We start from the raw sequence: 23,867 nt of genomic DNA on the forward strand, positions 1-23,867 counted from the left end.
TTGCGTTATTGAAAACGAGCACTTCCAAACTCCAACAATTCGAAAAATGATCACCTGCACCTGCAATAAAATAAATACTATATACCAAATTTCCCACCCATCCACCTCGGCAATGTCTGATTGATTGCGTTTATTATATTGCCTGTTGCTGACTTTTTATATTGCACTGTTTTTGCTCTTTTCTTAATGCCCTTTTTGATTATGTTCTCTAATGTGTTTATATTGTATTGGTTGCCCGTTGTCTTTTAATCAGGTAGTTGGCAACCCTATATCAGCAGCAAGTCATATAATATGGTCAGTAAAGCAAAGATTTCCTCATCTTGGGGTGAACAGCTGACGTGTGTGTGTGTGTGTGTGTGTGTGTGTGTGTGTGTGTGTGTGTGTGTGTGTGTGTGTGTGTGTGTGTGTGTGTGTGTGTGTGTGTGTGTGTGTGTGTGTGTGTGTGTGTGTGTGTGTGTGTGTGTGTGTGTGTGTGTGTGTGTGTGTGTGTGTGTGTGTGTGTGTGTGTGTGTGCATGTCTGTGACGTCAGAGGCAAACTGTTGGTATAAATGGCACGGAGCAAGCTGGCAGAAACATCGGAGCCGAAAAACGCAACTAACTCAAAGAAACAACGAAACAGAAATTGTCAAATCAGATAGTTATATACCTGAATAGAAAGATAGAGATAGTCAGAGAGAGGGAGACAACAGGCACTCAATGTATGTGGATTCTTTCATTTTAAGAAGTAAATAAATAGCAACTTTTGCAGTGTGTGTGTGGGTGGGTTCACATCATCTTGACTTCAGCACCATGGACAGCGTCGGCAAAGCAGCTGTATATCTGTCCGTCTGTCTGTCTGTGTGGACAGCAGTGTCTCAGGCACAGAAGCTGTCCTCCAGCCCCCCAGAGGACAGCTACCCCTTGGATTCTGTCCCCCGGAGCCTGGTGAGTGTTCATTCTGACAACAAATCTTTAGTTTTGGTCTTTTGAATAAAAATCCATTTAGTTTTAGTCATAGTCTTTTGAATAATGATTGAATAATTGGTTTCAGTTTTGAATCAAATTCTATGTAGTTTTAGTCATAGTCTGTTGAATCAAATTAATTTAATTTCTGTCATAGTCTTTTGTATCAAATTCCAGTCTGAAATGTTTTAGTTTTAGTCTAGTTTTACTTGACTAAATATAAGATTTAGTCAACTAAATTTACTGTTGATTAGTTGACTAAAATGTATTTTGGCAGACCGTGATGCCTGATTTATACAGCCGTGTGCCGAAAATAGCTGATCTACAAGCTCCACTAGTCCTTCCCTAACATTTTAGTCTAGTTTTTATTTGTTGATGAAATTGTCAATAGTTTTAGTTATCACAGCTTAGTTCTTATTTAGTTTTAGTTTAGTTTCTGGCCATGCAAAAACGTATAGTTGATGAACATTAGTCGCCATAATGTTAATCGATGAAATTAACACAACTACATTTAATCACTTATTTCAGCCTCTATACTTAATAAAACAGACCTGAGTTACACTGTTAGTGCTGTATTTCTTTAAAATAAAATTAATCCAATTTATACCACATCTCTTATATTATATTATAGTGCATGTTTAAGTTTTTTGGTTGGTTTCCACAATAAACTACTTTAAATATTAGCCAAAAATATAGGTCTAGCTGAGCTACAAGCTCAATCAGAACACTTTGAGAGAGAGAGAGAGAGAGAGAGAGAGAGAGAGAGAGAGAGAGAGGTCTGAACACACTAATCGACAAGTTGTCAGTTCAATAACCCCAAGGTGATAACTTTTCTGCTCGTTTTCACACACACACACACACACACACACACACACACACACACACACACACACACACACACACACACACACACACACACACACAAACACACACACGTGTGTTTTCATTTTCAAATAGCCAACTATCTGACTTAGGCATCTAACTGACCTAGAATGACAATGATCTATTATTTCTGGTTTTGTGAGACAGAAAGCTTTGTTTCATATTATTAATTAATTTAATTAATGTTTTTTATTATTGATGGTTTGGTGTTGCAGGTTGAAGCTCTAGAAAGCCTCCTGGAGACTCCAGACAACAGCATTAGTCTGTCTGTGGAGAAGAAAGCTTCTGTTATCCCAAGAGTTAGTATAACACACACACACACACACACACACACACACACACACACACACACACACACACACACACACTCGATGCATACACACACACACACACACACACACACACACACACACACACACACACACACACACACACACACACACACACACACCAGTTGTGATCAATAACTTCCTCTGTCTCTCTCTCTCTGTCTCTCTCTCTCCCTCTCAGTGTGACGTAGGGGAACGTTGTGCGATGAAACATGGACCTCGTATCGGCAGATTGTGTGACTGTCTGCGCGGAACAGCCTGTAATACCTTCTTCCTACGCTGCTACTGAATCAACTAAACACACACACACACATGCACGCACACACACACACACACACACGCATGCACACACTGGTTGCACTCATGCACACTGCACGTACATACACGCATGTGCGCGCGTGCACACACACACACACACACACACACACACACACACACACACACACACACACACACACACAGTGTTGTTTCTCCATTCTGTTACAGTTTGTTCTGTTTTTGGTGATGTGAAGATGTTATTGTTTTAACCACGTTTTTAATAAATAATCTTCACAGAGTTGAACGACTCCGGTGACGTCTTGTTTGTCCAAATGGAAAAACGCACTTTGCAAACTTCCTCTCCTGGTTCTGTTATGTAGCCCGGGCCAGGAGTAGCCTATACCAATCAAGTGTGGCCATCATTGACACCATCATCATCATCATCATCATCAACTTTATTTACTCGGAAATACAGTTGAGGGCAAGCCCTCATTTTTTATGTAGCCGAGGTTACAATACACAAAATACAGTCGAAAACAAACTTTATGCAGAAGAATCCGTAAATCAATTGAAGCAGGAGCAATCGCGGTGAAAAATGTTCTGGAGCATTCCTTTGAACTGACCGAAAGATGTCAGGGAGCTCAGTTTTAAAGAGTTTTGGAGTTCATTCCACGAAGTTGGGCCATTGACAGAGAAAGCTGTCTTGCCCAACTCTGTCTGAGCATGAGGAACCTTGAGCCTTAAGAAATCACTAGAGTGTATCTGATAGGTGCTATTGTTCAGTTCCAACATGGAACAAATCTAGTCACATTGCCATATACAGGGTATATAGACCACTAATAAAGACCTGAGGTCGATTTTAAAACATCTTCTAAATCGTAACCGCTTTATGAAAAAGCGTATGTTGCTATATCAGTACTAGTGATTAAACCGTTTTCATGTCAAGAACAATGTAATTGGCCACGGACTCTCATCTCAAAATATTATGTTCCGGGGACCTCCGAAGCAAGATAATTCAGTAAAAAAAAATTGCTTTGAAAAATAATATATACCTGTATATAGTTTGTAGATCTGCTATTTTTAGAATGGCCAAAGTAGAAAATAATGGTTAAAGTGGTTACACTTACACAAATGCTTTCCCAGTTTGAATGGGTTAAGAAGGAAAGGGACTATGCCTGACATGCGGCATCCGCACACATGGGAGGCAAACTGGAGTCAGAAGTTTGAAGGAATGCATTGCAGTCAATGGCTGGATGAACTCATGAATAAACGCCATTGTTTGAGTGTTCAGGAAAAAATGAAAAGACACATCACACAATTGTCTTCTGCTGTCTTTCTTTTTTATTTAAAAAATATTATTTAAAAGTGTGCACACTTTGTAATTTTATCGAGGTAGGCCTACATCTAAAAGAGCACAAGTGTTCACAAGCGTTCAAAGTGAGTGACAGTCTCGCGATGACAGCCCAGACGGTCAGAAACAGGGGTCATCGATATGTCCGGTGTACACGGACGGACATATCGTGTCTGTGTCAAAGACTTGGCCATGTCGGTGGCAAATGTTTGATTGTCCTTTTTATACACCATGGCATTAGGCTAATGTTCTGTTTTGACACTGATTTACTACAACACTATGGCACATTAGGACTATAGGCTACTAGTGGTTTTACTTGCAAGTTGCAATTGCAAGGACCCCCAGTCTGAGTGTAAGGGTCCAGTGTGGTTCTGTTTGAATACTCGCAGAGTTACATAGGCTACCTCTTATGGTCATTCAGGGCAAGCTCTTTATGTGTTTCTGGTAATATTATTGTCTGATCATTTTGTATGTCCATGGCATGTGTGAAAAAGGATCCCCCACACTGTCTTCGCTTAGAATTAGATTTATTGGGCATGCAACATTTCGGTCATTCAGACCTTCATCAGGCATCTATGTCCACGTATGTCCATGGCCAAAATGTAATTTTGACAGAAATGTCCACCACAAGCTAGCCCTGGTCCAGCGCTTACAGCGAGTCTCAGTGAGAGACTCGCTGTAAGCGCTGGACCAGGGCTAACGGACCATAAGCCAGCATGGCAATGACCCCTGGTCAGAAAGGTACTCTGTGCTCAGATACCTCGATACAATTCTATACTGTGCACATTGGAAAATACAAGGCAGCAGAAGACATTGTTTGATATCGTCGCTGTCGGGCAGAAACCTCGTATCTCTCTTCTTTTTTTTTTTAGCTTTTTTACTCAAATCATGCCCTACACTTCATACAAGTGTCACACAAAAGTAGTGAAAATATCTCAAAATGCGGCGTGCGGCGCGTTTAGACCGGCTATTGTCACAATTTTATATTATGAAATGGGCCTAGTAATAAAACGGTTGTGGACATACAAGGTTTCCAGCGACGATACGTTTCATTTATTATTTTGTCATACAGAATTGATTCATGATTGACTTCAATGCATTCCTTCAAAGCGTTCAGCTCCAGTTTGCCATCGCAACAGATCTGACAGCTGGAATTAAGAAAGTAACGTAGGTGTCCTATTTTTGAACATTTTTTTAAACTCTTAAAAATGTTTGAAAGATGTTGAATATGTGTGTGTGTGTGTGTGTGTGTCTGTGTGTGTGTGTCTCTCTGTCTGTCTGCGTGCGTGCGTGCGTGTGTGCATGCGTGCGTGTGGATTTGAGGGTGTGGATGCGTGACACGTTCACAGCCATCATTTAACCAATCGATCTGTCAGTCAATCAACAGAGACGAGCGGAGACTCTAATTTAAAAAATATTTTTGATGAGTTGACATAAACTGTCACAGAGCGAGAGAGAGAGAGATGGAGGGAGGGGAGAGAGAGAGTGTGTGCGCGTGCGTGTGTGTTTTACTATACTTGTGAGGACCAAATGTCCTCACAACAAGTACAGTAGAATATGAGAAATAGACATTGTGAGGACCATTTTCCTGGTGTTTCCTGATGTTTAGAATTAGAAAGGATTCAGGTTGGGGTTAGGTCAGGATTAGACATTGAGTCAGGGGATACTAATACAATCTGGGAATACATTTCTTGCCAATAAATGTCTTCACCAATGTGTTTGTAAAGGTATCTATAGTAACACATCACAAAGATTGAAATTCAGCTTCCCTATAGTCTGTGAGAGCTGACTGAAAGTCGGGATACCTCATTACATTTGTGATGACGGCTATGCCCGTTTTTCGTTTTTCGTGCAGAAGAAATGCTTGCAATGGATTGAGAATCATGAAAACCCCCTGGTTTGACCCGTCACATTAAGCAGAATGACACTTTAAGCAGAATGACATTTTGTCAAATGTGTATGCGTGCAGGTTGTTAATGATTGATACCCCAACTTTCAGCAACTGTCAGAATATCCTAGGGAAACTGAATTTCAATCTTTGGGAGATGTGTTACTGTACAGTACATGTAACATGCAGCACCTTTACAAACATATATTCCCAGATTGGTCTGATATATCCCCTGACTAATTTAGAGGTCATGTGTAGGGGGGGTTGGAATTAAAGTTAAACATGATTCATAGTTGTGTTGCGTGCCAGTGACATGAACAACCAGACAATTAGCCAATCTACAAGCCCACAACTGTAGATCTGCTTTTGTGGAGGGGTCTTTAGGCTTACGGATAAAATAGGCAAAATGTATTAAAAACAAAATGGCATTCATTAATTGCTAATGTCCTCACAAGTATATAGTAAACCCGTGAATTCATGTGTGCGTGCATGTGTATGACATCAGAGAGCTAGGTGAGAACACAGTGTCAATGTCTGAATAATCTGATTGTTCCTCAGGGCTTCTGTCCATGTCTCCATGAAGACCATCACCACTGAAGTCTTGTAAAAGTTGACAGTGTGGGTGAAGACTGAAGACAGTCCCCTTCGCTGCTCTTTAAAAACCTCAATACAATATACAGTAGGCTACTAGTAGACCTATACAGTGTTCTCTTTATAGGAACCTCAATACAATTATACAATATGCTCTTCAGAAACCTCAATAAAATCATATAATGTGTACAGTGAATAAACAAGAAACATTTCCTACAATACAAGTATTTTTATTTCCTCTCTGGTTTCTATATTTCTTTGCAGTGGTGTGTTCTACCGTGGAACGCATCATAATGGCATATCTGCCTTAGTGGCTTTACACACCGGAAATGTCTGCATCCCGGTTAAGTTTGGATCGGACACCACTGCAGCGGGATCTACAACCAGCTCTGGTTCGAGCTATCTTATATGCCTGGTCCTTGATGTCATGATGATGTCACGATGACCTGGACACCTGGGTAGTGGTGCTTGCCTGGGACAGAGTGCAGTAGAGTAGGAGAGTAGCGACACGCTTTGATCTCGCCGCAAAGCGGGTGCCTATGGGCTATAGTTCCAAACATTGCTCCTATCGCTGGAACTATATCCCATTGAGATAGAATGATCACTTCCACATTCCATTGTTACAATAGAGTCAACGCTAGTAGTGTCGCCACACTATATTACTCTGGCCATGGGGTGACCAGTCTATGGGTGACCCGCGGGCTGATGTCACAATGACCTGGGGGCTTGCCTGGGGTGAGCGACAGGGATTTGAGTTAGGTGACATGACAGAGTGACGGGAATTGTTGTGAGTGACGTGACAAAAATGCAAGTGTTCATATAGTTATCTGCGACCTTCGGTCGCAATCAATGCCTTCTTAGGCTATATGTATGCCCCATTGGGGGAGAACTTAGAAGAGCATAAGTAAGTATAAAGTAATATGGTCTGTTGTATTTATTTTACCAAAATAATACAATAAAATACAATCAATAAATCAATCAATCGCATGTCACCCGGGTGACGTGTCCTTCTTCAATATTCCTTGATTATCCTGTAGTGCAAAATGCAAAATAACACCATCACGGCGCGTCGGGGTATTGACATGTGGCGTGTCTGGAGCTAATAGAGCCCGCCTACTGTATCCGGCCATTTGCGCACGCATATTAGTCTCGCGTTACCAGACTGTTGCCTCTGCGATTTCCAATATAATATACATACTTAGTATATATAATATACCATACTTATACTCTAAGATCCACACACATTCCGTTTCCGTATCCGCCCTAGACCGGATGTGCAACCTGCGAAGCTGTTCGGCAACGCGAGACTAGAAGAACTCAAGTTACGAGAGAACTCAACTCAACCCCGACGTCAGCAAGCAGCGAGCAGTCCTTCGTTTACATTTCCAGCACCACAATCAAAAAACAAAACAACAATTAAAGTGCGTCACAACATCACTGGCCGCAGTCTACTCGTCACCTTCTGTTTGACGGTGAGTTTCTAATGTGTGTTGCTAGCTAGCCCGCTAGCGTTAGCAGCCTCCAATCAAACACTGTTATTGATTTAGCAGCTTGTTGGCTATTGTTAGCTGTTTAGCATCCGCTGCTAAAACACAGTCGCCACCATTCCGTTATCATAGAGTTGTCCGTTATGCGTGGATGATGCTTATGATGATGCTAACAGTAATTTATTCGCCATTGATCAGTAACATAAGGTCATTCTTGTTGGCTTGGTGAGCAAGCTAGTGTTGCGAACGTGTTCATGTGTGTGGGTGTCTGTAAATCATGTGAATTTAGCTAAGCTAACAGATAGCATCGAAGTTGAACGCCATAACAAAAAGTGTAAACAAAAGTCCGTAGAGAGTGTGTTCTAAATTAGATTTTGTGAACATGCAAACTGATGTCATACCAATAGAATACCCACTAGAATAGTGATGGTATTTAATGTTTTTTTGTCCACAGATCATGTCTGGGAAAAAGCTGTTTTGTATTACTGTTTACGGTAACGGATATGCTACTGTGGTGGGCTGAACTGCATGAGGACAGTGACGGTTTAGATTTTATATTTAATACACATACCGTATTTATTTATTATTATTAACAGTTTGCAGAATTACAGTACATTTCAAGTACAACTCAATACAAAAACTGTTAACAGTGAGTGGACGACACCATAAAGCATTACACTTGTTTACAACTAGAATTGTAATTGAAACTTTAAATTAATTTAATCCCTTGTTTGTGCCGAATCTGGGTTGCACATAGTTTGTTGAACTCCCTCTGGTGTTGTGGGTGTGGACTCTATTGAAATTAAGGTAGTATTTTTTAGACGGGTACATGGGTATCTTGGTGGTGTAGCCGCTACACCACCAAGATACTCATGCACCTGTCTAAAGTACTCTGTCGTCAAATAACCGTAATAACATAATGTCATTTTGATTATAAGACCAAATTACTGAATGTCAGTCTCCAGCTAGTTTTCCTCAGAGTATGTTTGACACTGATTTTCTGTGACACTCCACATTAGGGGTCCACTGTTACAGTCAGTGGTTCCCACTTCCCTCCCCAATAACTCTTAACAGCGGGAGACCAACGGCGAGCGTCGCATTGGTTCCGTTTGTGCACTCTGACCAGAGCCTTAGATATAGACAGAGTTACGCAAACTGCGTTCACTTCATGGGGCCAGTCCAATGGCGGTTTGCCTACATAGGACATATTGAGAATAGGGAAAACAAACTGGGACAAGTCCTGGACCGAAAGTAGGCAGAAATGCATTGGACTCAGGCAACAGCCCAGCTTTAATGATCTTAAATCCCTTTAATTTAGATTGTTTTGTAGTAATGGTACAACATAAACATTAAAGAGACTTTAGTTGTTACTGTACAATACTTTAAACAGTTGTCATTTTGCACACATGCTTAAAATAGCTCTTATTTGCACCGCCCTCATTGAAAACAATACATTTCCATTTTCCAACTCCAGCTTGTCTCAGTTCAGGCTGCATGAACAGCGCTCGCAGCTTTTCTCAGTTCAGGCTGCATGAACAGCACTCGAGCGCTCTGTGTCTGCACCCGCAATATCGTAACTCTTCTATTAGATGGCTCTGACTTACACACCTACAGATTTAAGGCAATAGGGCCAGAGCGTAGGGAGGAGTCTCGCTCAGAACGGGTTATTCTGGTTGCCATTTCTTGCCTGCTAGTAGGCTATAGTAGTAGGCTGCTGCTTAATTATCAAAATACAAGCTGTTTGGTTTCTTTGATTTGGGTGTCAGCTGACGAAATAACATAACCTTCAGCAACATTCACAAACACACGTATGCTCTTCTCTCTACCTGTCCTCAAACGAGCACGAGACAGTGTAATCAAAATTATAATGGTCAGATTGCATAGCCTACACAGACAGATTATTTATTTACTGCAGAGAGAACACATGTTTGACTGATCAATCGTCACTCTCGTGGTGTTTTCCCCCTCTCCCTGGTTCCATAAGGATATGTCCACATGTCTTATCCAAGTAAGATGTAAACATTGAGAACTGTTTTGACATGAGGGGAGGCGGCTATCAGATCAGAACACCTGAACATTTTCTAATGGCGAATAATAATAATTCCACCGTCGAGGCGTCGATCCAGAGTCAAGTAGCCTAGCATCCTACTAGCCTACATGTAGGCAGGAAGATGGCGCCAAAATAAGTCAAATTTACCGAACGCATCACTACGCTCTTTGTGTTTCTTGTAATATTGGTGTCCGCTCATTTGTATGTGCATGGAAAAATCATATTTTGACATAAATGTCCACCACAAGCCAGCATGGTGATGACCCCTGTGAATGAAAGCAGGGACCTCAAAACAGTGTTAATTTTGTTGACTAAGACTAAGTTGACTAAGGTTTTTCAGACTAAATGTGTTTACTACTGTACATCAAACTATTGTGAAAGAATTGTGCCCGAACACCATGTTGGGAAACACTGCTGTTCAAGGAGGGATTTTGGTGTAGTGAGACACAGTGAATTGTGGAGAAAACGATAATAATATTAAAATTACAACTATGTGAACTATGTCACAAAGTGAGGGTTTTATGATGAATTGAAAATGGTGGACCCTGACAACATGGACAAGTATTGTGCTTTTCATGTTTTCGTCCACAAAGTAGCAGTTTTTGTATCGACATTTTCAATCAATCAGATTGTAGATCTGCTATTTCTGCTATTTTTCTTTTTAATTGAAAATGTATGGACCTTCTTCAACATGGAAACGATTGACGATTATGCAAAAATAATTCAGATTATCTCAAATAATTGTGATTACGGTATGTAATAATTGTGACAAGACTAGAGAAAACTCTATAACTGTGACCGTGTTTATCTCTCCTCCAGGTTCAACCACTGCACGGTAATGCTGACCCGGCCTCGACCCGTGACCTCTGCCACCGCCGTGACAGTCCAGTACAATTGAAACCGCATCATGTTGTGACATTTAAAACGTTAAAAACACAAGAAAAACAATCATGGCTCCTATGGAAATATTCCACCTGGACTGAAGAACCCGAAAGCAAACACTTGAGACTTGGTGACAAACACCCAGTCAACCTGCCCAGTCAAGTAAAGTGTTTCAGTCTTATCATTTTTAGCCAGTGAATCGTCTTAGCGTTTTAGTCGTTGGTGTAGTCATCCCAAGTGGAGTGTGGCGTGTCTTCAGGGTGGCTGGACCATTCACCAGGTGGCGCTACAGGATCATGGAGGGGGACTGTAGGATTCCTGTGGCGTGTTTCAGACCCCGGGTTCTGGCTCTACACGCACTGTTCTGGGGGCTCGTCTCTCTCAGGTGGGTCCCAGATGTCCTTGACGCACCCTTTGACAGCCATTTGTTTATAAGCCATTAAGTTAACTCACTCAAAGCCATTATTATCTTATACCTTTCGATCCGGGAAAGCATCTGTGTCATATACAGTAACCGTATATTGCGCCTTTTTTATTTATATATAAAGAAAATATATATAAATACACGCCCTGACAGGATTTACAGTATGTCTCAATAATGGCCGGCAGCCCGTTAATTATCCCTGGCTTAATCCACCTGTTGATCTTCTCTTCTAGGGTGTTTGGAGCAGCCTTGCTCAGCGAGGAGAGAACATCAGGTATGCCTCTAATGTAATATAATACTAACTCACTGATACAACTACTAATATAGTAATGTAATACTAACTCATTGGTAGAACTACTAATATACCGTAGTAATGTAATACTAACTCACTGGTACAACTACTAATGCAGTGATGTAATATAATAACTCACTGGTACTAATATAGTAATGTAATATAATACTAACTCATTGGTACAAATGGTAATATAGAGGAGCTGTCACCATTACAACATTTAAGTTGACCATTAATTGTCATACAAATACTAATACAAATACTAATAACCACTTTAAAACTAGCCTGGGGTCCACTTCTATGGCATAGGCAGCTCCCGATCTAGACACAGCTGTGCGACATGAGACTGATTAATTAGAGCGACAGAGAGAGAGAGGAGTGTGTGTGTACATGTGTGCGTCAATTTAACAAAGGTGCAGACGATCAGAAATCCTCCCTGGAAATAAAAACGTCTGGGTTTCCGAGGCTACTATAAAACAGTACTTTACAGCAGTGATTCTCAATCTTTTCAGGTCTTGACCCCCAAAATAATCATATTTGAACTGGTGAAAAATAAGAAAATAGCAGATCTACAAGTTCACACCGCTCCGTCCGCAGCGCAAGGTGTTTTGAGCTTACTGATAGGCTATTTTCAAATTGTTTGCCTCTTTCCTATCTTAATTGCCAATTTGGTAGTTGCAATATTAGATTGAAGTTGATTAAAAATCACGTGGGGATCCCCCTGGGACCCACAGGTTGAGAACCTATTGCTTTACACTTCAGAACATGGCGTAGCATGAAGAATCAGGAATATATAATCATGATTATATTATACAGTGTGTCCACTAGTAAGTCTCATGGTCGGGGGGGGTAGGACCAAGTCTCATGGGTTTTGGGATTTGTTTATAAACATTTTGGTATTTGTTTATAAACATTTGTGATTTGTTTATAAACATTTGTGATTTGTTTATAAACATTTGGGATTTGTTTATAAACATTTGGGATTTGTTTACAAACATTTGGGATTTGTTTATAAACATTTGGGATTTGTAAGTCTCATGGGGGGGGGGGGGTAGGACCACTATCAGTTGACCTGTAGTAAGTCTCATGGTCGGGGGGGGGGTAGGACCAAGTCTCATGGGATTTGGGATTTGTTTATAAACATTTTGGTATTTGTTTATAAACATTTGGGATTTGTTTATAAACATTTGGGATTTGTTTATAAACATTTGTGATTTGTTTATAAACATTTTGGGATTTGTTTATAAACATTTGGGATTTGTTTACAAACATTTGGGATTTGTTTATAAACATTTGGGATTTGTAAGTCTCATGGGGGGGGTAGGACCAGTTATGGCAGTGGTTCCCAAATGTTTTCATGTCAAGGACCCCAAAATGATACTCATTAGCCTGCGGACCGCCATTTGAAAAGATATGCCAAGAAACCCCTTTAAGAAGATTTTTACGGCTCTAGCAGTGATTTTTAACCATTTTCATTTCAAGGGCCCCAGGTGTGATCTCAATTAGGCTACAGTCCCTTATTTAATGGCATTTCTTTCTCTGGGACCCCCAATGTATTGTAAAATCAAAGTTAATTTAACTGAGTGTACAAATAGAACCACACTCTCAGAGTTACAGATCCATAAGGGTCCATTTGGTTCCTAATTATCATTTAGCTGCGGACCCCCTGGAACTCTCTCAAGGACCCCTGGGGGTCCGCAGACCCCAGTTTGGGAAACAATGCATTGTGTGTGTGTGTGTGTGTGTGTGTGTGTGTGTGTGTGTGTGTGTGTGTGTGTGTTCTCATGTGGCTTCCATGTGTGGTGTTGTGTCCAGCAGCCAGTAAGCCCTCTACTGCCCCCTGCTGGATGCTGGAGGAGTTTGTGGTGACGGCAGAATGCTCTCAGTGCAACGCCTTCATGACTGTGAGTGTCTTTACTGTGTGTGTGGCAGTAGATTAATTAAAATATTTACTTTTCAAGATAAAAAAAAAAGCAACAACAAAAAAGTGACTTTATACATTGTCAGATACTGTCGTTATTGTTTTTTACCTAAATACAGCTCAAATAGAATTATTTATTTATCTTTTACCATTATTAATGTGGATATTTTTCTATCTGACTTTCTCTATCTTTCTCTATCTGTCATTCTAAATCTTCAAAGTTGGAGTTGGGTGGTTCGACCGACACTTTGAGAATTAGGTTTATTAGGTTTATTATCATTAGACAGAAGTGCCTTTTCAATACTTTTCATTGGTTCAATATTTGTAAAACACACAGACTTAAAGCATATTCAATAGCACTGATTTATTTAAATTATTATTTTTGCTTTTTGAAAAATGGAATAGCTGGTGACTCACTTCTCAAACATTTCAAGTACCCCCAAATTAACATGCATTTAGTCGCAGACCCCATCCGAACATGTTGTGTTGTGCCAGAGGTCACTGTATAAGATTAATGTTCTTAAAGCATTTCATAAATGTTCACATCTTTTCAAGATTGTTTTGAGAATAGCAGAAACAGATTTTAATGCAATATTAACTAATTTAGCTGTGGGCCCCCTGGAACCTTCAAGGACCCCTGGGGGTCCTGGTACCCCACTTTGATAACTCGGGTCTCTACGTGATACTGGATGAATTAACCAATCTATCTATAATTGATGTGAAACCTAAAAAGCGTGTGTGTGTGTGTGTGTGTGTGTGTGTGTGTGTGTGTGTGTGTGTGTGTGTGTGTTCAGAAGTCGTGGTCAGCTTGTGGACTGACGGGCTATGTGGAGAAAGTCAACTGCACCAAGTCCAACAAAGATGACTATAAGAGGTTAGTCTACAGACACAAACGACTCTGTCTGTCCCTGGCGGGAAGTGTCCGCTGCTGAAACTGAAGCCAATGCGGAAATAATGAAAACGCTGCAGTTCTCACGAAGGGTGTCTGGTGTCTGTTTCCCCTCCTGCTGGCTGCAGAACAATTGTCATCCCATTCAAGTGAATTGGTAGTTGACCTGACACTTGGTTTTATTACTGTAGTAAATAATTATAATACGTTATGTTTTCAGTCTTTCAATTATGCATTTTTGTAAATTAGTCTATGGTCCTACCGAGACAAACGGTGTCCGTCTGTCTGTTCTACATTGACAAGCAGCATGAGTTTATTATCCTAGTACCGGTAGTACTATTCATGGTTTACAATTGTTGAATGTGAAATCTCAGGTGGAAAAATTGCAATACAACTCCTTTACACAGTCTCTCTCTCCCCCTCTCTCACCCTCTCAAGCTGTCGTTCAACCGTTATGGAGGAGCATCTGTTCTGGAAGTTCGAGGCGGTCATGCTGTCTCTGACGGTGGTCTTCGCCCTGGTGGTGGTCGCCCGGCAGCGTTCCCTGGACCGGCTTGCCTCGGAGAAGGTCCGACGGCAGATCGAATCCATCTAAGGACCCCCCCCGGACCTCCCTTTTTTCTTTTTAGGACCAGGTCCTTGGACCTGAGCCATCTTAAGACCTTAAGAATTCATCTAAGGACCAGGTGGAAAATAAATCTGAACACTCCAGTATCAGGACCATGGACCAAGAGCGGCTGGGAATCACATCCTAAGACTGGACCAGTGATTCTCAAGATTATTATTTTTCCCCAGCGACTGCCAGTTTCCCAAACAGTGAGTCGTGGACCCATTTGTATGGGTCCCTTTATTTTTTGTTTCCTACATTTTGCTTTTAATTATTTATTTCAAAACATTTTCAAAACAATATTCCACAAAAAAGCTATAAGAAAATCATGAATTTTAAAACGGAATTCAACGATTTTCATTGTCTATGAAAAAATCTATTTTTCATCGCTTGTTGTCTCGTAACGAGAGACTGAACGTTGGAATATGACGGATAAATGTGATTCCTATTGGTCGAAATGTCTACATTATTTATTCAACTGACATGTTACGATTTTATTGAATTAACCCATTCTGACCGGGCACCCATTTTGGTGTTAGCATCATGTTATGCTTTACCTATTGAAAAATAGCAGATCTACAAGCTCATATCGCGCCACCGAGTGGCGCGATACGAGCTTGTAGGTCTGCTATTTTTGAAAAATTCGAAGAACGACTGACATTTTTAGAATCTGATCTCAGGTCAGAATGGGTTCATCAGACCAGTGTGTGTCCAGTGGAAACCTCGTATGAATCTGATCTCAGGTCAGAATGGGTTAATCTGTGTGCGACTGTGTGCGCGTGCATTAGATTCAAACACATGAACCCTAGCTTCCCCATTCTGGGCATGCCCATAATATAATAGGCAAACATTTGGGGGTGGAAATAGCCAATCTACAAGCACACAATGTGCCACTATTTTCGCTATTTGATGTACAACAAAATATGCAGGATGATTAAAATTGTTTAATTTAGAGTTCCAGATCCAACGCGATTGTTAAACCAGTGTATCTCATAGTGGGGTCCAGGGACCCTCAGGGTTCCTTGAGGGTGCCTGGACTCTTACAGGTCTGTAACTCTTGGTTCCATTGTAACCTGACAAATCAGAGTTATGGCGGTCCTTGATATAAAAAACATGGAGAATTATAACTTCTCCTCTCAAGGAACCCAAGAACGCTTTACATCGAGTAAATAAACATACTAGCTGCCCAAAAGCCTGTCTCTCTCTTCAGTGCCGACTTAGTCTCGTGTCCAGTGTAACACTGTTCTTATGAGAATATTTACTGAACTTGGGTAACATTTTGAGGTAGGCCTATTTCTACTTTACTTGAGTATTTCCAGTACTTTTACTTCTATTCAACTACATCTCAGAGGCAAATCTTGTGCTTTTACTCCACTGCATTTATTTGAAAACAAAAATGAACCACTTCAGCCCTATATACATTTCGGCCATTTGAAAATGGCAGATCTACAAGCGACAGTGTAGATCTGTTATTTTCAAAAGATTTTATACATTTGATAACTTGAAATGAGACTCTGGACTTTAATTGTAACAGACTATGTCTATATTGCAGTATTGATACTTTCACTTAAGTAAGAACATGTGAGTACTTTTTCCACCACTGCTCCTGTTGCCAGACAACTATTCCACAATCTTGGAAGGCTACACATAGAGTATGGAACTATGCATCCCAAAAGCAGATCAGAAATCAGAAAGGTTTCATCCATTCACAAAATAAAATAAATAAATATTATTTTAGGGGGGAAAATGTGCAACTGTAAATGCAATACAAAAGTTCTTTATCCTCGGATCCTCCAGACTTGTATGATGGAAATTGTGGGAGTCTACAGCGAGACCAGATCATTGATAGTTGATACTTTTACTTAAGTAAAACATGCGAGTACTTTTTCCACCACTTCAGAACCACCGTGTTGAACTAAAATAGACAATAAAATAGACAATATCGATCACATTTGTAATCGTTAACATATTCGGTAATACAATTACAATACCAGTGGTTCTCAAAGTGTTGAGAACTAACAGAACTAGAACTAGTTACAAAACTAATGGAACCATTTGCATACTCTGTTACAGACCCATACGTGTCCATTTGGTTCCATTTGTACACTCGGTTACAGACCTGTCGGGGTCCATTTGTTTATTTTAATTATAAGGGTCCCTGGACCACTTTGAGAACCACTACATAATATGTAAGCAATATTATGTGATTGCATTTCTTTATAAAACAATATGGCCAAAGTTATATAAATGTATATATTTAGAATTATACACACTACAGGAGTCCTTGAAGGGGACCGTTAAGAGGTAATCATTAAGGAACCGGATTCAATACAATCCTAAAGGATACCACTGGGATTTTTTTTCTTCCCAGGGCTGATATGAATAATCAGACGGATGATATTTCTGAACTATTGCTTTAAATTGAAACATGTCAGTGTTCCGTTTTCAAAGTAGTACTGCATTTAAATCAACATTTAATAAAAGTGCATGGTGTGGGGGGATGGGGGGAGGACAATTATCACAAAGCTATTTTTTTTTAATGAAAAACACTTGTTGATAAAAACAAAACAGTTAGAGCTCTATGTTGCTCTATATAGAGTGCTTGTTCAGTAGCTATTTTAGTGAACAGAACATGCATGTTCAGGTGGGTTACAAATTTAATCCAATAAGGAGAGAGAACCCCAGAAAAACTGTTTCCGTTCTATTTCCAAAATCGTGTGTGTGCATGCGGGCAGTCACTTGTTTATCCTGTATCCATGTACAGTATGTACTATGTATACACTGGGTTAAATGCTGCATGATCCTGGGGTCGTCAGAGGCTCTTCAGGAAGAAGTGGGAACATCTGGACCCTTTTGGACAGTGGCACAGATGTCCCGACTTGATCCCCAGCGATGCGGTGCAGTACTTGATCACATTACACTGAAACACACACACACACACACAAATAAGCTGAATCAGAATGGCATAAATGTTGCAAGGGAGATGGGGAAAAAATCATGGCAACCTGGCATCCTTATTTGAGACACATAATTATGGGTCTCATAGGGAGGGGGAAAAAGGAATGGTAAAATATGAAGCTATTGAAACATTTTGAGAAAATATACAACAATATTTTGATATTTACATCATGAGGTACATTGCTCTACCTCCTTTAAATTAATTTACTAGTTAGTGTGGTTGCCCTAAAGGGGCAACCAGACGCAACCAGACTCTTGTAACTGTAACACTTTATTAGTGTGGTTGCCCTAACGGGGCAACCAGACTCTTGTTTTACAAAGACAAAGTTCGTAAGACAAAGTTTGGCGCCCTACAACAACAAGAAGTTTTGACTGTACGCACTTGAGCCATATGTCAAATTGACCGGAAAAATCGGGAATCGAGCGCTTGTACTGTGCGAAGAGAAATGTTGTATATTTTATTTGATATGAATTTATTAGTGAATTAAATTTCCCCATTGACATGAATGGGGAAATGCAAAAAAACACATTCAAGTATTTTTCCCTCTGAGACTGTAAGCACTATAGTTACAAAACTTTCAGGGATATTTCCTAATTATCACTAAAATTAATTAAAAATATAATTTTTTAGGTCGGCCTCATGGTGGCGCTATAACATCCCACTTTACCTTTTGGCTCATAACTCTTGAACCGTAGGTCGTAAAATCAAAATTATTTTTACCCTGGATTCCTTGGGTCATGACGCATCTCCCCACATAGGCCACGCCCTTTTCCGCCATGATGGATTTTCGGCCATTTTGAATTTTGTCCAAAACACACTTTTTGCTTTTCCCACTACAGATTTTGTCCAAATGTCACAGAAATCGGCACACGTGATCTCTGGACCCATCCGATTAAAAAACCAACTTCGGAATTTCGGTAGTGCGTGTCGTTCGGCCGTAACCGTCGTCCGAAGTTAGTAGGAGGGGCCTATATCACGAAAAACGCCATAATTCACGAACGGAATGTCCAATCCATCTGAAATTCGAATCGCACGTCCGGGGTGGTTCGTTCGACCGAGTTCCAAAAGCAAATCCATTTTGATCCACAGGGGGCGCCGCAAACGCGATAAATGTAACTGTCTGTCGGGAAAACATGAATTTCGGGGGTCGAATCCCCTCCGAATTACTTACACGCGACCTGAGACGTGACTCGAAACCGTAGCAGGCCGGCGATATCAGCGGGAGGGGTATACATGTAAGCCGCCGCGGCAACCACACTCTGCAATTTTTCAAAATTGCGACCTTTCTAGTTAGTGTGGTTGCCCTAAAGGGGCAACCAGACTCTTGTATCTCTAACACTTTATTATTCCACACCTGGAGTAAGACAAATGGAGTAAGACAAAGTTTGGCGCCCTACAACAACAAGCAGTTTTGACTGTACGCACTTGAGCCATATGTCAAATTGACCGGAAAAATCGGGAATCGACCGCTTGTACTTTGCTAAGAGAAATGTTGTATATTTTATTTGATATGAATTTATTAGTGAATTAAATTTTCCCATTGACATGAATGGGGAAATGCAAAAAAACACATTCAAGTATTTTTCCCTCTGAGACTGTAAGCACTATAGTTACAAAACTTTCAGGGATATTTCCTAATTATCACTAAAATTAATTAAAATTATTATTTTTTAGGTCGGCCTCATGGTGGCGCTATAACATCCCACTTTACCTTTTGGCTCATAACTCTTGAACCGTAGGTCGTAAAATCACAATTATTTTTACCCTGGATTCCTTGGGTCATGACGCATCTCCCCATATAGGCCACGCCCTTTTCCGCCATGATGGATTTTCCGCCATTTTGAATTTTGTCCAAAACACACTTTTTGCTTTCCCCACTACAGATTTTGTCCAAATGTCACAGAAATCGGCACACGTGACCTCTGGACCCACCCGATTAAAAAACCAACTTCAGAATTTCGGTAGTGCGTATCGTTCGGCCGTAACCGTCGTCCGAAGTTAGTAGGAGGGGCCTATATCACGAAAAACGCCAGAAATCACGCACGGGATGTCCAATCCATCCAAAATTGGAATCGCACGTCCGGGGTGGTTCGTTCGACCGAGTTCCGAAAGCAATTCCATTTTCATCCACAGGGGGCGCCGCAAACGCGATATATGTAACCGTCTGTCGGGAAAACATGAATTTCGGGGGTCACATCCCCTCAGAATTACTTACACGCGACCTGAGACGTGACTCGAAACCGTAGCAGGCCGGCGAGATCAGCGGGAGGGGTATACATGTAAGCCGCCGCGGCAACCACACTCTGCAATTTTTCAAAATTGCGACCTTTCTAGTTATTGTGGGCTCGCCACAGCGAGCACACAATAGTTATCCACAGTCTATATTTATTCTTCCTACTTTATTCTTTATTCCGCCGTTTTTTCGGTCTCCTACTACTTCCACATACTTTATGCTAGAATTTTAGTTCAAACTTCAAACTGTTCAGCTCTTTGCAGTTATGCTTGCTTCAATACAACTTTTTACAAAGTTTTATACTTTTTATACTTTTTAACTTTTTAACTTTTTTTTACATCCTTTATAATGAGAGTCGATGGAAGAAAGGTCCCATTTTTCACAGTTAACTTTTTTGAGCTCTTATTACTCCGTCATACTTTCACTTTGAAACTTCATTCAAACTTTATAATGTTCATCTATCTTTGAACTTTCATTGGTGAAAAAGTTGTTTTGAAAAAGTTTATACTTTTTAAAATATTTAACTTTATTTATAGTTTTTTCCTGCCATTGACTTTGTATGGGATTTATCTCTAAATCAACCTCACTTTTGCAGCCTCATTACTCTGGCATACTTTGTCGTAGAAACGTGATTTAAAGTTTAGAACGCTCACACGACTCTGGACTTTTTCGTGGTTCAAACCGTATTCGAATACGTTAAACGGTTTTTCCGAAATCGCAGTTCAATCGCAGGCCGTTTCGCGTAATTAGTGCCATTTTAGAGTGCGGCTCTTCTTTGACTAGAGTGTGGAAACTGAAATTCTTTCCTTAAAAATTTACCAAACAAATTGTCGTCCCGGCCAAAGTATTCATTTTACACGCATGTTCTTTGGTCATTTTGTAGCCACACATGTCCTCTTTCACACAATGTGACCACCAAAGCACAGAGACATACAGAATGTGAACTACGGCCTTTTAAGTGACACAAAAACAGCAAATCTGCTCATTGACCTCCATTGTATAATTCTTACGAGGATATTATCGCGCAGACAATTCTTAACTCGCTCTTATAACCACATTTTCAATCGTACCAACACCACAATCGCACATGGTGTACCTCAATATCTCAGGCCACTCACAGCGAAAAAAATATTTGCATTCGACTTTTACTTTTTGCGATAGAGCAATTTGTTCGGGCATAGTTTTCCCCCATTCAGAACCATTCTAATCTCCCAGTCATAGTACTGGCATATAACTTGGAAGTCTTTTACTTCCACAGCTGAGACATATAAGGGCTTAATTACAGGGCTGACATTAAAGTTACAAGATCTCAATGAGTTGCTCTGTGATACCTTGTGAGCTTGTAGGTCTGCTATTTGTGCAATTGGCTGGCCTTTACACAGCTCTCGCAAGAGCACGCACACACGCACACACACACACCATGTCTTCCTATTGGCTGGCCTTTACACAGCTCACGCACGCACGCACGCACGCACGCACGCAAAAAAATGAAAAAAGTATTTTTTCCCAAAAAAAGTATTTTTTCCAAAAAAAGTATTTTTTCCAAAAAAAGTATTTTTTCCAAAAAAAGTATTTTTTCCAAAAAAAGTATTTTTTCCAAAAAAAGTATTTTTTCCAAAAAAAGTATTTTTTCCAAAAAAAGTATTTTTTTGAAAAAAAAGTATTTTTTTGAAAAAAAAGTATTATTTTGAAAAAAAGTATTATTTTGAAAAAAAAGTAATTTTTTGAAAAAAAAGTAATTTTTTGAAAAAAATGAAAACTTAAAAAAAGCAAAAAACTTTAACTTTTTTCTTTTTTTACTTATTAAGAAAAAACTTTAACTTTTTTTTTTTTTAACTTATTAAGAAAAAACTTGAACTTTTTTTTTTTACTTATTAAAAAAAAACTTGAACTTTTTTTTTTTTTACTTATTAAGAAAAAACTTTAACTTTTTTTTTTTTTAACTTATTAAGAAAAAACTTTAACTTTTTTTTTTTACTTATTATTTATGCTTATTCTTTTTACAATTTTTTATACATTCTTTTTTTTTTACTTTTCCTTCAGCTTTAATACATTTTCTACTGTACATTATATACATTGCGTCTTTTGGCGAGCCCACGCAGTTTCCGTAGGGAACTGTTTTCTAGTTGTGGGCTCGCTACAGCGAGCACACACTAGTTATTGCCAGCCTATATTTATTATGTTTCTTTATTCTGCCGCTTTTTTTGGCACCCTACTACTTCCACATACTTTATGCTAGAAATTTTGTTCAAACTTCAAACTGTTCAGCTCTTTGCAGTGATGGGTGCTTGTATTTTTATTTTTACAAAGTTTTATACTTTTTATACTTTTTAACTTTTTAACTTTTTTTAACATCCTTTATAATGAGAGTCGATGGAAGAAAGGTCCCATTTTTCACAGTTAACTTTTTTGAGCTCTTATTACTCCGTCATACTTTCACTTTGAAACTTCATTCAAACTTTATAATGTTCATCTATCTTTGAACTTTCATTGGTGAAAAAGTTGTTTTGAAAAAGTTTATACTTTTTAAAATATTTAACTTTATTTATAGTTTTTGCCTCCCATAGACAATGAATGGGATTTATCTCTAAATCAACCTCACTTTTGCAGCCTCATTACTCTGGCATACTTTGTCGTAGAAACGTGATTTAAACTTTAGAACGCTCACACGACTCTGGACTTTTTCGTGGTTGAAACCATATTCGAATACGTTAAACGGTTTTTCCGAAATCGCAGTTCAATCGCAGGCCGTTTCGTGTAATTAGTGCCATTTTAGAGTGCGGGCCTTCTTTGACTAGAGTGTGGAGACTGAAATTCTTTCCTTGAAAATTTACCAAACAAATTGTCGTCCCGGCCAAAGTATTCATTTTACACGCATGTTCTTTTGTCATTTTGTAGCCACACATGTCCTCTTTCACACAATGTGACCACCAAAGCACAGAGACATACAGAATGTGAACTACGGCCTTTTAAGTGACACAAAAACAGTCAATCTGCTCATTGACCTCCATTGTATAATTCTTACGAGGAAATTATCACGCTGACAATTCTTAACTCGCTCTTATAACCACATTTTCAATCGTACCAACACCACAATCGCACATGGTGTACCTCAATATCTCAGGCCACTCACAGCGAAAAAAATATTTGCATTCGACTTTTACTTTTTGCGATAGAGCAATTTGTTCGGGGCATAGTTTTCCCCCCTTCAGAACCATTGTAATCTCCCAGTCATAGTACTGGCATAGAACTTGGAAGTCTTTTACTTCCACAGCTGAGACATATAAGGGCTTAATTACAGGGCTGACATTAAAGTTACAAGATCTCAATGAGTTGCTCTGCGATACCTTGTGAGCTTGTAGGTCTGCTATTTGTGCAATTGGCTGGCCTTTACACAGCTCTCGCAAGAGCACGCACGCACGCACACACGCACACACACACCCTGTCTTCCTATTGGCTGGCCTTTACACAGCTCTCGCAAGTGCACGCACGCACGCACGCACGCAAAAAAATGAAAAAAAGTATTTTTTCCAAAAAAAAGTATTTTTTCCAAAAAAAGTATTTTTTCCAAAAAAAGTATTTTTTCCAAAAAAAAGTATTTTTTCCAAAAAAAGTATTTTTTTGAAAAAAAAGTATTATTTTGAAAAAAAAATATTATTTTGAAAAAAAAGTATTATTTTGAAAAAAAAGTAATTTTTTGAAAAAAATTAAAACTTAAAAAAAAAAAAACTTTAACCTTTTTTTTTTTTTACTTAAAAGAAAAAAACTTGAATTTTTTTAATAAAGATTTTTTTTTTTTCATTTAAAGAAAAACTTTTAAAAACACTTCTACAGCTTCCACATACTTTATTCCGCTTTATGCAGTTATTTATGCTTAAACT

The 23,867-nt window shown here is 39.5% G+C and overlaps 2 protein-coding genes across 5 annotated transcripts; both read left to right on the forward strand.

The window, feature by feature from the left end:
• Nucleotides 1–790: 790 nt before the first annotated feature.
• On the forward strand, nt 791–2,449 carry cart4 (cocaine- and amphetamine-regulated transcript 4; the record flags this gene model as incomplete). The annotated part of the gene is made up of 3 exons (XM_080786792.1): nt 791–925; nt 2,041–2,124; nt 2,336–2,449. 3 exons carry the CDS (start codon nt 791–793, stop codon nt 2,441–2,443), a joined length of 327 nt encoding a protein of 108 aa, XP_080642918.1. The 3' UTR covers nt 2,444–2,449.
• Nucleotides 2,450–7,575: 5,126 nt separating this feature from the next.
• jtb (jumping translocation breakpoint) lies at nt 7,576–15,342 on the forward strand. Of its 4 annotated transcripts, none has more exons than XM_080787566.1 (6): nt 7,576–7,714; nt 10,599–11,046; nt 11,319–11,359; nt 13,193–13,281; nt 14,096–14,172; nt 14,626–15,342. In XM_080787566.1, the coding sequence occupies exons 2-6, from the start codon at nt 10,958–10,960 to the stop codon at nt 14,780–14,782; spliced, it is 453 nt and encodes a 150-aa protein (XP_080643692.1). In that variant the 5' UTR covers nt 7,576–7,714; nt 10,599–10,957; the 3' UTR covers nt 14,783–15,342. The 4 variants fall into 4 exon arrangements, with proteins under 4 accessions (XP_080643692.1, XP_080643693.1, XP_080643690.1 ...); XM_080787567.1 differs by having other exon boundaries at nt 13,196–13,281; nt 14,626–15,340; XM_080787564.1 differs by having other exon boundaries at nt 14,093–14,172; nt 14,626–15,339.
• The last annotated feature ends 8,525 nt before the right edge of the window (nt 15,343–23,867 follow it).

This window comes from Protomyctophum bolini, assembly GCF_963924005.1.
Source record: "Protomyctophum bolini genome assembly, chromosome: 17".
In the NCBI taxonomy this organism is placed as follows: Eukaryota; Metazoa; Chordata; class Actinopteri; order Myctophiformes; family Myctophidae; genus Protomyctophum; species Protomyctophum bolini.

What these genes read in the sequence shown, in the direction of transcription:
- jtb (XM_080787564.1), top strand. Translation starts at nt 10,958, where the DNA reads ATGGAGGGGGACTGTAGGATTCCTGTGGCGTGTTTCAGACCCCGGGTT. An exon ending in TGGGGGCTCGTCTCTCTCAG is followed by an intron (nt 11,047 to 11,318) that starts GTGGGTCCCAGA and finishes CTTCTCTTCTAG; the next exon opens with GGTGTTTGGAGCAGCCTTGC. An exon ending in CAGCGAGGAGAGAACATCAG is followed by an intron (nt 11,360 to 13,192) that starts GTATGCCTCTAA and finishes TGTTGTGTCCAG; the next exon opens with CAGCCAGTAAGCCCTCTACT.